This window comes from Strix aluco, chromosome 1, assembly GCF_031877795.1.
Source record: "Strix aluco isolate bStrAlu1 chromosome 1, bStrAlu1.hap1, whole genome shotgun sequence".
Taxonomy (NCBI): domain Eukaryota; kingdom Metazoa; phylum Chordata; class Aves; order Strigiformes; family Strigidae; genus Strix; species Strix aluco.
Window position 1 is genome coordinate 126,217,495 of NC_133931.1, and position 15,253 is coordinate 126,232,747.

Consider the following 15,253-nt stretch of genomic DNA (forward strand, 5'->3'; position numbering starts at 1 on the left):
AAAACTTGAAGCAGTATTCTCCAAGATTTCATTTTCACAGAAATCCACCGCCCAGACCTCTCTGAACTTACTTCAGTCCCCGGTTTAATCAGATTGTCCTGGTTGTCCTTGTACTTCTGGATACCAGAAGCCACAGATCAACTGGCTAACCAGAGCTAAGATTAGAGAAACTCTTTGTCTTTCACTTTCAGTGTTATTTCCACTAAGCAGTGCAGACAAGGAGAAAGCAACGTAATTCAGATACAGCACCATGAATAGGGCTAGACCAAACTAGGCAAATAGAATATTTTAGATAATCTGGACAATGAGACTAGGAACGAGGCAAGAGATTATGGCATTGAGAACCAGGAAAATTGAAGTTAAAAGGGTCTGTGATCTGCATCCAGAAAAGGTATTCATTTAAGAAGTTGCCCTTAAACATGGACTTTCACAGTATGCACATACACTGTGAAATTTTTTGTCAGAAGAAATCATGAAGGCCAACTAGAGAGATTTATATGTCCTAAACTATCATAACTTACTAACAGTTTTACAATTGTTCATATAACTTATGCTTCAGGAATAAATCTTATTTTCTATCCTTTAAATATAAGGATCAAATGTCAGCAGGACAGTATTATAATAGATTTCAGAGGACCAGGAGAGAGGGAGCTCCTCACTTCAGACTTGAACAAGTGGGGTAGATTTGTATCCTCCTCAAAGTCTTAATTCAAACATGCTTACTTTAGCACATATTTGAAGACTTCAGGCACTACCAGAAAGTGGTTAAATCCTGTTTATACAAAGAAAGTGTTGGAGGGAAGTAATTTGAACACAAGCTATACATTCAGGGGCCCATGTCTGACTTTTGAGTAATTATTGTTGTGTAACTCACTGCAGTGTTCATGACTTGCTATTCTTTACCTTAACCAACTGCAGCATTGTGTGCCATAATTTTTCCTCAGTTCATCATTCAGCAAAATTGTATTTTTCTGTTATGTGATCTGTTGAATGTTTTCATCTAATTTACTTTCTTTTATGCTTTGATCAAGTATTTCCACAACTCTACTTCCACATGCTGCGGCAGAGAAGAAGGGTGCTTCATGGAGAAGTGATTGTGGAAAAGGACGATTGAATCAAGCCTTGTAACTATGGTGCTTTTAATGGAAAAAAGAGGGTAAAAAACCAAATTTTCCTGTGATTTTTCTGAGTCCAAATTTTAAAACATGGAACAAGAATAAACAACTGTGCATAAAATAGCATGGACTGTATTATTTTTACAATTAATATATCTTCAGACTTACCTTTTCATTCTTGGTTTCACTTTGATTTTTAATTGTGCATTTCTTCAGACAAATTATTTTCTTATTCTCAATAGGTTGACAAATAGCTTTAAGAATTGGAATAGTTGGCTGCTGTGCTTTCTATTCTGAAAATTCTGTTATGACCTGTAGTCATCATCAAGAACAGAAGGAGAGTTGATAAGTTGTACTGAAAGTGAGTCTTCTGGAAAACAGAACATAAATTAGGTAACAAAGTTTTTCATAGACTAGGTGGCTTAAATGTTATTAAGCTTTATATTAAATAATACCTTTCCATTTATAAGTACTGTTAGCATGTTGTTCAACATTCTTTGAATTACAGGATCACACTGTAGAATTCCAGAAGGACTTTTGAGAGGAGCTGAATTCTTGATTGTCAGCGCAAATTTAGATCTCTGTGTACTTTCATTTGTAATTTCAAAGATATGTAGAATAATAGATATAATATTAGCTGGTTAAAAGTTTGTGCTGAGGAGTAGACTTGATGTGCCTACCTTTCTCTGATCAGTGGCTGGAATGGGACTTGTTTGCAGAGGAAGACTGATTGTCAGCATGTTTCCTATTCTACGTTTAATTATGTGTGCAGAAAAATTATGGTATTGCATTTAGAAACTGTACCTATAGTGAGATGTTTAACTTCTTATAAATAGCTAAGTGGGATAAAATATATTTGAAATAGTGTCTTAAAATATAAATTGTGCTTTGAATCATCCCATTGTGCAATGTTAATTGCTCCCTCCCCATTAATTGTTTATACTGTGTTGACCTAGTTCTATTTAATGTCTTCAATAATCTGCAAGAGGGATCTACAGTATATTAAGAAAAGTTACAGATGATATTACACTGTATGATACCTGAGTAGGAGAGGTCCAACAAATTAGACGCAGCCTAAAAGATTCAGAGAAAAGGTAATGCATTTGAGGAAACTTGGATACTTATAGTGTGAGAGAGAGAGAAGATTGAAGTGTAATAATGTAGTAAGAAGCCTTGACAATGTAGGCAACAAGGTTGCTTCTGGCATCACTAATGTCAAAAGAAGAGTATATATGCAGAAGAACTGCATCAGGCAGCTGGAAATCAGAATACTCCTTGTGATTGCTGAGGTCATTTCTGGAGTACGGTCTTATATTTTGCGTACCTCGGGGGTAAGGAATTGAGTCGATCTCCTGAAAAGTCAAAGAACAGTAACAAAATTAGTTGAAGTGAGAAAGAAGTTGTTAAGTATTTATAAGATTTTGTAATATGACATACATGTAAAGGAAGAGGCTTTCTAAGTATGAAGGTGTATCTAGAACTGATTATATACATTTGAAACAAGGTAAATATCCAATGAATATCAGGAGAAAGATCCTACCAATGAGATCAGTTAGGTTATAGAATGACACAGTAGTGCTTATCAATGCATACAAGTTCTTGGAAGGTTTTAAGTTAGATGTAATGCAATAGTGGAAAATAATCTTCCTTTGGCAAGAGTTTGAACTACATACTTGAATAGGCAGTTTCCATTTTTAGCTTCAATGACTCTATGATAATACAGCTTTGTTGAAAATTGTAGATGCACCTTTTTCTGGTGTATCAGGTAATTTGATGAAAAATCAAGGATTTACTACATCCCTAACTTTCAAATTCCATTTTGTGCCTTAAATTTGTGGTATTTGTGCATGTATTCATTACATGTAAATGAGTTTCCTTTTAAATGATAAGTGCATAGTGGACTTGAGATAGAATAGTGGTATTTCTTACAATTTTAGAAGCTGTATTCTTTGTATTTTTTAGAACAAATTTCACGCAAGGTGCTATAATTTAACTTATTACTTGTGTTCTATATGCAGCTAAAATTATGAAAAGTTTAAAATATGAAATACATTTACAACACTGAATCACAAAATAGTTGTGATACACATGTTCAGACTAGCAGTTGTATTTGTCCAAAGTTCTTGGAGTACTGTTTTATAAACTTCACTTGCTTTTTGATCCATGAGGAACATCGTGGCAGTTTTTAGAAATATTTCTCAGCGAGCAAAGAGTGTGATGAAATATGAGTAACTAAGACTAGATTAAGTTCTGTGTCTCTTTTTTTACTGTCAGGGCAGCTCACTGAAGACCAGAGCTATCAATTCATTGAAAATGTGTTGGATACTTTAAAGATGTGATTTTTAAATCCTTGATCAGATAGATGAGTGTATGCCACAGATGCTATACCTGTGCTATAACACTGTATTACATTTGTTTTCATTGTGGCCTAAGGATATTATCGTAAGTCAATCAAGGAGCTATTTTTATATCCTTTTGTACATGGGACATGAAAAAACTACAGCACTGTTTGCTGAAATCTTGGGTTTGCACTTTCATAAAGCAACAGTGTACAAGGTAATGATACAATTTTAAAAGTGATTTACAGCTATAGAAGTCTTGCTAAATGATAAATGAATAAAAATAAAGCTAAAAATTACAGTATTGCATTCAGTGTTTCATAGACCAGAGAGATTGCCATGTAGATGCAGGTACTTTAAAAAAGCAACAAGTTCTTTTCTTCCTCTTCTTTTGTGATTGAAGCCTTTCAATGAAGCCTCAATGTGTACCTTTTGTTTTAATATCTTCTCAAAGATAGTGAGAATTGCAGGTAAAATCCTCTTACCATTGTCTTCAGATGGGTCAGGATTTTATCCTAGGTAGCTTAATTAAACTTCAATATAACATTGTGAAACATTTAATTAGCTTGTTAAATGGACATAAAAAGTTAAGTATGATTTTCATATGGTGCTCTCTTTCCAACTTCTTTTTGACACCTGTCTTTTTTGTCTTCCTCTCTGCCATATTCCTAGTTTTCTAAAGCATTGAAATCCTCCTGTTTATGAAAGATTAGGAATGTATTCAAACAACGTCTTTAATATTTTGATGTAGTCTTTAACAAATTGTTCATATAAAGGTGTTTTCTTACTTGTGCTACATATGCCTTCTGGAATGGATTAATATAGAGTATGACCTTATGAAGCTTTTTTAATGTCAATAAATAGGAATAGGAATTTAGAAAGGGATTCCTATTCATCAGGTGACATTTCCTACTATTGGTAGTAACATAAATGCACCGTCCTTTTTACAAACTCCAGCCAAAAGCAGGTGGATTTCTTGAGGTTCCCCCCAACACTCACACACTGTTCCCACTGGGAGAGGCTGTTCCAGGACAGATTGGGTGAATCATCTTGTTTCCCAGCTATGCCCAGAATGACTAGAGCCAGATCCTGGCCTCAGGGCATGGGCAGTACAAGGGAATAGGAGGCTGAGAAATTGCATCTTCCACATTAGCTGCCAAGAGGGTCACTGAGGCCACTGTGAACAGTAGTTGATAGACGTTATTTCTCTCACCTCTCACTACCTCTCACTTCAAGGATGTGAGAAGAGAGGAAGCTCAATGTGCTCTCATACCTTCTGTGTAGTGAGCTCATGAGATCAGCTGGGAGGATCTCTGTGCATAGAGGGTGTTACAGAAAGGGTTTTTCTGCTCCACTCAGCTATCTTAGTACTATATTTCTTGAAATACTGGCATGCCAAGATAGCTATGCCACACTGTTCTCAATAGTACAGTTCAAAATCAACAGCCTTGGAGAAATGGTGCAGTGTGCTGTTTCTGTTTCCCATTGAACATAATATTTAGCGGAGTTCATGTTAATGTACAGATTGCAATGAGTAGTTAACAGGGAGGTGCATGGAGACCTTTTCTGTGACCAGAGGGAACCTACCTTTTCTTATCCAGAAATAAATATGTGCATTTTAAAGGTAGGTCTAGCTACCGCTCTGACTGTGGTATTTGCAGTCTTCACAGTAGCTTACTTTAGTGGATATTTGGATATTTATATGATTGCTAAATAAACTATAATGAAAACAAGTTACAACCATGATAATAAATTATAATTTAAAGTAGTTGCTACATTAACAGTTCTTGTGAATTCAGCTCTTACTTAATCTGCCTTAGGAAAAAAAAAAAAAAGGAAGGAAAGTTAATACAAGTAAGTGTTCTGCACTAGGCAGGAGGGCTTCATAAATCAAAATTTTCAGGCAGGCAAACGGGCTGCAGTTGTTTATAAAGGATTGATTAAATGTGTTTTTGAACAAAAAGGTTGAAAGCTTTTCTGAAAATTAAATTTTATTTCATAATGTATATTTTAAAATGTGCTCAGAGATACTGTATTATTTACCAGTTTACAATTTAAATTGATGCTGAACATACACTTTTTACAGATGATTAACTGTAGCCCATTAAAATGTTTTATTCTGTTTGTTGCAATGACTGTTTAAGAAACAAACACCTCCTGTTTCTGCAAAGCTCTGTGTTGTCTGGCTCAAGTGGGTTACAGTATTATTAGTGCCTACTAAGCTTTGCAAGGCTCTTAAAGTGGCAGGTTAATATTTGCCAAGGATAGATCCTGAAACTTGCTTTCATGACGACACACCTTAATAGTGGGTGGTACTCTTGGTTCAGTGTCTGGTACTGTACGTCACTGATGCCGTTCTAGGGGTCTTGAGCGCCTTCAGTAGGACTGAAGGCTTTAGAGATGTCAGTAAGTGGTTCATCCTTATGAATTACCAGATTGAGAAGACATGTCTTGTGAACTCTTAGGTCAAGAAACTGAGTAAGTCTGAAAGTGAACTTAAGGCTGTACCAAGACAAACCGGAGAACCTGGATGTTGGGTAACTAGCCCTTTCATAGGAACTTGCTCTCAAGTTCAGGCCTGCAACTGGCAGTGGCTTTCCAATTCTAAAATGTACATACAGTATTTTCTGTGTCATGTTGTATCAACTGAAACATGTTGTCTTTTTATTCACAGCTCTCTTGCTTTTCTGTTAGTCTTGAATGTATTTTATGTCCTTTCAGTTGATGGCTTTGTAAAAGTGTAAGTACAGAAATACTTACCTAAGCATATAATGTATAGAATTGTACTTAAAAGTTCTTGATAATGTAAATGCACCGTGGATGCTCATTATTGTTATTTTTTCTGAAATGTGTTATCATTAGCAGTTTACACAGACAGGAAAACCACACAATATGATACTTTTAATAACTTATTTATTTGCAAAGATTATAAGATTTGTTGAGCTATAGATTCAGATATTTGTTTTAGAGATTGTTAATACTGTAGCACTGTAGAAATTAATCATCAATTAAAAGACATGTTCTAAACTATGTTCTATTTGAATTATTTTTTTTTGTAGCATGTAGAAGCCAGTTCATATAAATGCTCATCATATTACACCAGACTGGTATCTGTTTACAGATATACTTTCTTATCTGGAATTATTTCACAAATTAATGTCGAGGTCCCCTGTAAGATATTTACTATTACCCAGCCTTTCTTTTTATATTTCTTAAAATATATTCCATTAAAAAAGAGGTTTGAGTAGTAATACTGGTTTAGTGAACAAGAGGGAAGAACACAGGGCTTTAAAGAGAACATACAACATCTGTCAACATGTATAAAGACAATTGCATTACAGTGGTCCTGAAATAGGTATTACAATAGTGGATATTTCAGTGTTTTGGAACAGGACTTTTTTGTGGTATCAACCTTTGAGGGGGATGGAGGCAGTGAACATCCTCTGGCTGTCCTTTGCTATATGACTTAACAATGACACTGCAGCTATGAGGATTTTGTTGCCGTGACAACACGATAAAGCAATATCTGAGCATTCACACTTACTTCTTTTGAATTAGGAATCAAGTGGTTGTAACCCCAAGGAGCTTAACTGCACACAAAGGCTAAATCCTGTTAGTGGGATGCATTATAATGGAGACATAGATCTCCTAATCTGAAAGTCGCAGAAGTGGTCTTCTGATCTAATTTTAAAGGACAGGATTTACTTGTCCTGGCTCTCTACCAACATTAAATCAGTCAGATTTCTGTAGAAACTAGTTGAAGAATATCAACAGATCTCAACAGGAGTATGACAGGACATAGACATTCACGTGTTCTGTTATGCGTAAATATGGATTTACCTGGAAAAGTGTAAACTGTAGCCTCCCTGTTAGCACTCTCTGGGAGAGAGCACATGCTTGTTGCACAGTAGGTGTTGCATGGTGGCTCGCTCGCCTGCCTCCCAGCTTTACAGTTCAGCTGCACCCAGCATTGCTCCCTGTGGAATGCGCCAAAGGACCAGGAAACCAGCCTTACACTACTATTGCATTATACTAATCTGAATTCAGCAGAGTCATAGAAACTCCCTTCACCTATCTGCAGAAGTATCTTTTATTTCTGAAATTAATCTAGGCCAAATGACACATCCCATTAAAAATAGGCAGGGTAGATCAGCCTTCCCAGCTGCTTGGACATTCCTAGCTTGGAATGCTCCTGTCACTGAGCAACTTCAATTTTCATATGTAGTCTCTTGGCGGTCTGTGCACATACCACGCTCATAAAATGGCACTTTGCCTGCCCTTAAGTGGCTGTTCCAGATTCAGTAGAACAAATTGCAAATGACGAGCAAGAAAAGATTCAGATGGGTGTCCTGCTTCACATGCCCAGCACTCTCCTGCGCTCTGAAGAGAATCCCACGTGTGCAGTCAAATTTTTGTGCCTCTTAATTTATCACGTATGAAATTGCATTGTATAATGGAATAGACCTTCAACTCATGAAAGAAAGAAACAAATTTGAGTACTGAAGGCAGCAGATTACAATTTATTGTTTAAATTAAGTCTAGGAAGACCATTAAGACGGATTCACTTGGTGACAAAACAGAGACAGAATTGTGCATCTTGCAGCCAAAACATGGAGCCAACTGAAAGCCAAGTATTTAACATTACTCCTGTTTTCATTCAAAGTGAGGTGATGTTGCTGAGAATAACAATCTTGAATTCTTGTCAGAAGGAGTCTTTTACAGTGATCATCTCTGACTGGGGTTCAGTTGATTTAACTTTCCAATCTCTACATCATATCCAGCAAACTCTTAACAGAAGGTTCTGTCTCTCAAGAAGAAAAGATCCTGGAAACAATTCCTCTAGAGGTTCCTAAATAGAAAATTTACCTAGGAGTTCATGAGATATAAACACTTTTGAACGTTTTCATACTCATAAGGAAAAATAATAATTTAAATCATATGATGATTTATTTATTTATTTATTTTGTTATCTGTGCTTACTACAATAATACAGTGCTTGAAAAGGAGTTAGAAATCTAGAGAACAATGCCCAGATACTAAATATTCTTGTACTGAATCTTTAAAGAGGTGGTAATATCTTAGGGTTAACAGAAAGAAAGTGGAGGCACAAACTAACTTTTCTCAGATGGAAAGAGTAGCTCAAATCTTGGGTCTGCCTATTCAGCTCTGTTTGATCCATAGACAGTGTCTGCTGTTGTCTATCATGTTATAAATTTCACTGTGTTCATACTTGGTATAGAAGCATTTTTTTTAAAAAAAAATCAATAGACATAAGTAGTTACTGATAGAAATGTGTTACTGTCATGTGAAGCTCAGGTCAGAAAAAAAAGGGCATGGTTTCTCCATTTCTCAACCCTTTTAAATGGAAAGATTGTCTTATCTTAAAAACCATAGTAGACAGTGTTGCCATGGTATTTTTCAGCTGCCGTGAAACCAAAGTGAAGCTACTTTTTAGATTATTTTTTTCCCCCAATTTTTTTTTCTGAGTGAGAATGAGTATATGGTCTAGATGATTTTCTCAGTTGTCTCAGAGCCAGTGGTAGTCCACAGCTGAAAGAACACTGCATCATGATATTCCTAAATTGTGCAATAGCTACACTTTTTTACAAAAAACTACATTCTGCCAATAATTGCAGGATGAAGATAAAATATTAGAGACTAATATTTTGTATGAACATGATTGCCTCCTGAATGTCTGTTATGCGTGAACAGGTTTTAGGGGTTTGGGTTTTTGTTTGTTTGTTCCCACCTGTATATTACTTGCAAACTAATTCCATCATTACCTACTGAATATGAAGTTGGTGGGCTTTTGTGGTTGGCATATATGTGAGTTCCTTGAGTTTATGACAGGTTTGTAGTCCACTACCTTGATTGTTAGCTTTAACTCTGAGCTGCACATGTTTGTGGGAAAGATACAGTGATTTCACCATCTGTCTGAAGTGAGCAAACTTCAGGATATCTTTCTCAGTGCATTCAGTATTTAAGCATGATTCCCTGCTGATCTGTGCAGGCAACTGACAGAGGGGGAACAATCACAAGATCTCTTGTAAATAACATCAGGTTTTTGTCAGTTCTTGTTTCACTCCCCTGATTCCTCTGAACACTTGCTACAGCCCTTGAGCTGTTAAATAGCACTAAGTTGGAGATAACTCATCACCTTCCTATGGTCTTAAAGTATTAGGGGGCATAGTGTGCCAAAGACAGAAAGCCAGCAGAGAACAACAGAGCTAACAGCTTGTGTCAGGTGAAGAGTGGGTGGCTTTAGCCATGCTCTGAGGGTACTGTGTAGGATATATGTATAGGGAACTGAAAAGGAGACTGTGTGTTTCTGAGTCTGTCACTCCTGGATGGCTGCTGTGTTTGTGACTGGAACAAACTTGCTATTTAGCCCTCGGTATTGAGAAGACACATGAGACGTGCTTCTCTGATGAGTGGTACCATTTTTATATCTGCTCTTGTTTTTCATCTCTGGGCACACTATGTGCCTGCAATTGCACAGTTCACAGGTGCTGCTTTCTACATTTTAACAGAATGAACATCTTCCTCCAGTGTTTTAATGTAGTTTAATTCTGAGATGTCAAGAACTTCTTGGAAGAAATAGCGCTTTTGACTGATCTGATTCCACCCGGAGAGCATGAATGTTTCAAGCAGCAGAAGTAAATCTATTCAGGGTTTTGGGTGCCCTCAGTAAATAGTTCTGGCAGCTAATTTAGTCCTGTCTCCCATCTTTCTGATGTTGTCTTTTCCAGCATAGCCTGTATCTTCTAATTCATTCTGCCTATGAAATCTGGTTACACAAAATAAAGTATGCATGAAAGAGAAATACGAGGTATGCAGGTGGGCCAGCATGCTTAATAGATGAGACCGATCTTCCTTACTGCAACCTTTCATGGCAATTGTGGGAAGAATGTCAGATCAACAATTCTGAGGAACATCAAAACTGTCGGTCACAAACAGTGGTCTTAAAGTTTCCTGACTATGAAACAGTTCGAAGGGAATCTGCTCAGGTATGGGGTTTTTGTAAATGCTTGCTGAAAAGTCAGTCAAGCTCTTTTTCCCAAGGCATGTTGGGGTGTCTTTTGCTTTAAGATGACTACATGTATTTCACTTTAGAGGTGATGCTCAAACCTTCAGGGTGCCTTGTGCTAGTACTAAGATTTCTACCTTTCAAGTAACCCCTCTGCTATTCAGTTATACTCCCATTATAGGCCCATACCATCCCTTCAGTGATGATCTTTCTTCAGTTTGTATTTCATATTTCCCTGAGCAGCTGTAACTGTTGTACTTAAAAATGTTCAGAGCCTCTCTGATTTTATTAGCTAGTATTTCCTTGATTGAGAAATGGTATTACCCTTGTTTTGGTGATGGTAAGCATGGAGGTTTCTTGATCAAAGAATGCTCAGTTTCAAAGGTGTGAGATCTATGGTGAAACCTGGAAACCTTAAATTGGAGGAAGGGGTTAAATTACTTCATTATTTACTAGAAACTCTGAGACCTGTAACAGGTACATATTGAATGAGATAATTAGGCATGCTTTAAAGTCAGCTGCAGTCAATCTATTATTTCAGTATTTCTCTCTCAGAAACCACAGGTAGAGACTTACTGGTCTCATGACAGCAAATGCCCTCAGAGCACTACCCAGCTTTACTAATGTAGTTTCCCATTGCAACTCCTCTTCCATGGGAAACTGAGAAATAATTACTGTGTAAGTACACTGAGCTCTAAATAGCTGTTATTCTTCAGGTGTACTGTTTACCAAGAGGTTTCATGTGCAAATGGTCTCATTGACAGAGCTTTAAACTAGATTTGAAGGGGGAAGGGGGCAAAACATCAGCCCATCTGAAGTGCATGTATACCAGTGCGCACAGCATGGGTAACAAACAGGAGGAGCTTGAGGCCATGGTGAAACAGGAAAATTATGATGTAGTGGCTATTACAGAAACACGGTGAGATGTCTCCCATGACTGGAGCGTGCCAATTGATGGCTACAAGCTCTTTAGGAGGGAAAGGCAAGGAAGGAGAGGTGGTAGGGTGGTGCTGTATGTTAGGGCCTGTTATGATTGCTTTGAGCACAAGTGTAGTGAAGACAGGGTGGAGTGTCTTTGTGTTAGAATCAGGGGAAAGGCTAACAGGGCAGATGTTGTAGTAGGAGTCTACTATAGGCCACCCATCCAGGACAGAGAGGTGGATGAAATATTCTGTAGGTATTTAGGAGAAATCTCACGATCGCTTGCCCTTGTTCTTGTGGGAGACTTTAACTTCCCAGACATCTGCTGGAAATACAACACAGCAGAGAGGGATCAGTCCCGGAGATTCCTGGAATGTGTGGGAGATAACTTCCTGATGTAGCTGGTGAGTGAACCGACCAGAGAAGGTGCCCTGCTGGATCTCCTCTTTGTGAACAGAGAAGGACTGGTGGATGATGTGGCGGTTGGAGGCCGACTATGGCACAGCGGTCATGAAATAATAGAGTTCTCTATTCTTAGAGAGGCCAGGAGAGGGGGCAGCAGAACTGACATCCTGGATTTCCAAAGGGCTGACTTTGTCTTGTTTAGGCACCTGCTTGACAGGATCCCTTGGGAGACAGTCCTGAAGGGTATAGGGGTCCAGGAAGGCTGGACACTTTTTAAGAAGGAAGTTTTAATGGCACAGGAGCTGGCGGTCCCCAGGTGCTGTAAGAGAAGCCAGTGACAAAGAAGACCACCCTGGCTGAACAGGGAGCTTTGGCTGCAACTCAGGGAGAAAAGGAGAGTTTGCTGCTTTTGGAAGAAGGGGCTAGCCACTCACAGTGATTACAAAGATGCTGTGAGGTTATGCAGGGCAGAAATCAGGAGGTCTAAAGCCCAGCTGGAAATTAATCTGGCTTCAGCAATCAAGGACAACAAGAAATGTTTCTATAAGTATGTCAACAGCAAAAGAAAGACCAGGGAGAGCCTCCATCCCCTGCTAGACGCGGGACGAAACATGGTAACAAGTGATGAGGAAGAGGCTGAGGTGCTTAATGCCTTCTTTGCCTCAGTCTTTAATAGCAAGACTAGCTGTACTGAGGGAATCCAGCCTTCTCAGCCAGAAGACAAGAGACTGGGAGAACGACCCCCCCACAATCCAGGAGGAGATAGTCACTGACCTACTGCATCACACAGACATACACAAGTCTATGGGACCGGATGGGATACACCCAAGGGTGCTGAAGGAGCTGGCTGGGGTGCTCGCCAAGCTGCTTTCCATCATTTACCAGCAGTCCTGGCTGACTGGGGAGGTCCCGACAGATTGGAAATTGGCCAATGTGATGCCCATGTATAAGACGGGTCAGAAGGATGATCCGGGAAATTACAGGCCTGTCAGCTTGACTTCGGTGCCCGGAAGCTGATGGAGCAGCTCATCCTGAGTACCATCATAAAACACGTGCGGGACAACCAGATGATCAGGCCCAGTCAGCATGGGTTTATGAAAGGCAGGTCCTGCTTGACAAACCTGATCTCCTTCTATGACAGGGCGACCTGCTTATTGGATGAGGGAAAGGCTGTGGATGTTGTTTACCTTGACTTTATAAGGCCTTTGACACCGTTTCCCACAGCATTCTCCTGGTGAAACTGGCTGCTCGAGGGTTGGATGGGCACACGCTTTGCTGGGTAAAAAACTGTCTGGATGGCCGGGCCCAGAGAGTTGTGGTGAATGGAGTTAAATGTGGTTGGCGGCCGGTCATGAGTGGTGTCCCCCAGGGCTCGGTTTTGGGGCCTCTCCTGTTTAACATCTTTATTGATGATCTAGACAAGGGGATTGAGTGCACCCTCAGTAAGTTTGCAGATGACACCAAGTTGGGTGGGAGTGTTGATCTGCTCGAGGGTAGGGAGGCTCTGCAGAGAGACCTGGACAGGCTGGAGCGATGGGCTAAGGCCAACTGTAGGAGTTTCAATAAGGCCAAATGCCAGGTGCTGCACTTGGGCCACAACCCCCAGCAGCGCTACAGGCTTGGGGAGGAGTGGCTGGAGAGCTGCCAGTCAGAGAGGGACCTGGGGATGTTAATTGACAGCTGGCTGAACATGAGCCAGCAGTGTGCCCAGGTGGCCAAGAAGGCCAATGGCATTCTGGCTTGCATCAGAAATAACGTGGCCAGCAGGGACAGGGAAGTGATCTTACCCCTGTACTCGGCACTGGTGAGGCCGCACCTCGATTACTGTGTTCAGTTTTGGGCCCCTCACTACAAGAAGGACATGGAATTACTCGAGCGTGTCCAGAGAAGGGCAACGAAGCTGGTGAAGGGTCTGGAGCACATGTCGTACGAGGAGCGGCTGAGGGAACTGGGGTTGTTTAGTCTGGAGAAGAGGAGGCTGAGGGGAGACCTCATCACCCTCTACAACTACCTGAAAGGAGGTTGCAGAGAGCTGGGGATGAGTCTCTTTAACCAAGTAACAAGCGATAAGACAAGAGGGAATGGCCTCAAGTTGTGCCAGGGAAGGTTTAGACTGGATATTAGGAAGCATTTCTTTACAGAATGGGTTGTTAGGTGTTGGAATGGGCTGCCCAGGGAGGTGGTGGAGTCCCCATCCCTGGAGGTGTTTAAGAGTCGGGTCAACATAGCGCTGAGGGATATGGTGTAGTTGGGAACTGTTAATGTTGGGTTGATGGTTGGACTGGATGATCTTCAAGGTCTTTTCCAACCTAGACAATTCTGTGATTCTGTGAATAATACCTCTTGAAAGGGTGCATGGGAAGGATGGGGCAATTTAGAAAAGCCTTTAAGAATTCAGATTTTAAAATGCCACAGCTGAGTAGGTTTGCAATTCACAGTAGGTTTGGAGATACGGATCATGGGACCAGATTCTCTGCTGCCATGCCTCAATGGCATTATGCTGATTTATATAAATATGAAGACTTGACTCTTAAAAGAGGTTTTCTAAGAAGAATAGTTCAAAATTCAAACATGTAGTCCATGGGAAATGGTGATATTTTTCTTTTTTAATTTGGACAAATGCTAGAAATACCAGCATTTCTTTCAGAACAAGAATTGTAGAAAAGCAAAGCTGGAAACAGTGAGGGATTTTGTTCTGAACCAGTCCTAGATTAAACCTTTTTTGGAATATTCTGATACTGTGAAAATGCAATTTTCTGTCTAAAATGCGTTATTTCCCTAGGAAATTCCTGGCTAGCTCAGTCTGCAAGTCCTGACACTGAGGATGTGGGTGTAGGGAGCAGGGTGGAAGAAGGTGAATGAAAAGTTGTATTGCCTCCCCCAGCTGCGAGCGGCTGGCGGAGGCTTCCAAGCCGGGACAGCTACTGTGCGGAGCTGCAGCCCCAGCAGAATGGGGTCAGTAGGTGGAGAGACAGCCGACTGCCAGGGGCAGGCTTTAGAGGTACCAGCTGAAAGAAGCTGTGGAAGGAGTAATACAGAGTGAAGCCTGCCAAGCCGGGGAGGCAGGGAGTGGCCACAGGGAGCAAGGGACTTCTGTCCTTTGGAACAGTCCTTAGTCACTTAACACACGGTCCTTAAATCTAGAGGAAATATTTCCTGGGTCTTCTGCCCTGCAAAAGAAAGAGGTAATGTTCCTGGAGAAGAAGGAGGTGAAGGATTAAATAATCCCAGACTCGAGAAAAATACAGTCGCATTCAGTGAGATTCCACTGTATTAATTTTACCCCACTCTGTCACTTACACCATGTAATCATTCATCCTGAATTAATCTGTTTCTTCCCTATGTAAGAAATGGGATGGAAACATCTTCTGACATGTCATGGCATGTATTTTCTCTCCTGGTGCCTTTGACTTTGAATTTGAAGAACGGTGGAAGGAACTTGAACT

General features: G+C 39.9%; 1 protein-coding gene across 3 annotated transcripts in view; it reads left to right on the forward strand.

Annotated features, from left to right (window-relative positions):
• Window positions 1-15,253, forward strand: part of HACD1 (3-hydroxyacyl-CoA dehydratase 1) — a 102,304-nt gene that overhangs the window by 11,471 nt on the left and 75,580 nt on the right. The window contains exons 7-8 of one of the 3 annotated variants that reach the window (XR_012624452.1): window positions 1,032-1,508; window positions 1,624-6,484. The exons of 1 other annotated variant lie outside the window; for it this stretch is intronic. Coding sequence is in view for 1 of the 2 variants with exons in the window: in XM_074834630.1 (XP_074690731.1) it covers window positions 1,032-1,114 (83 nt within the window). In the remaining variant the exon portion in view is untranslated. Of the gene's footprint in view, window positions 1-1,031; window positions 6,485-15,253 lie in introns of those variants that run through there. One more of the 3 variants, XM_074834630.1, reaches the window with a different exon arrangement.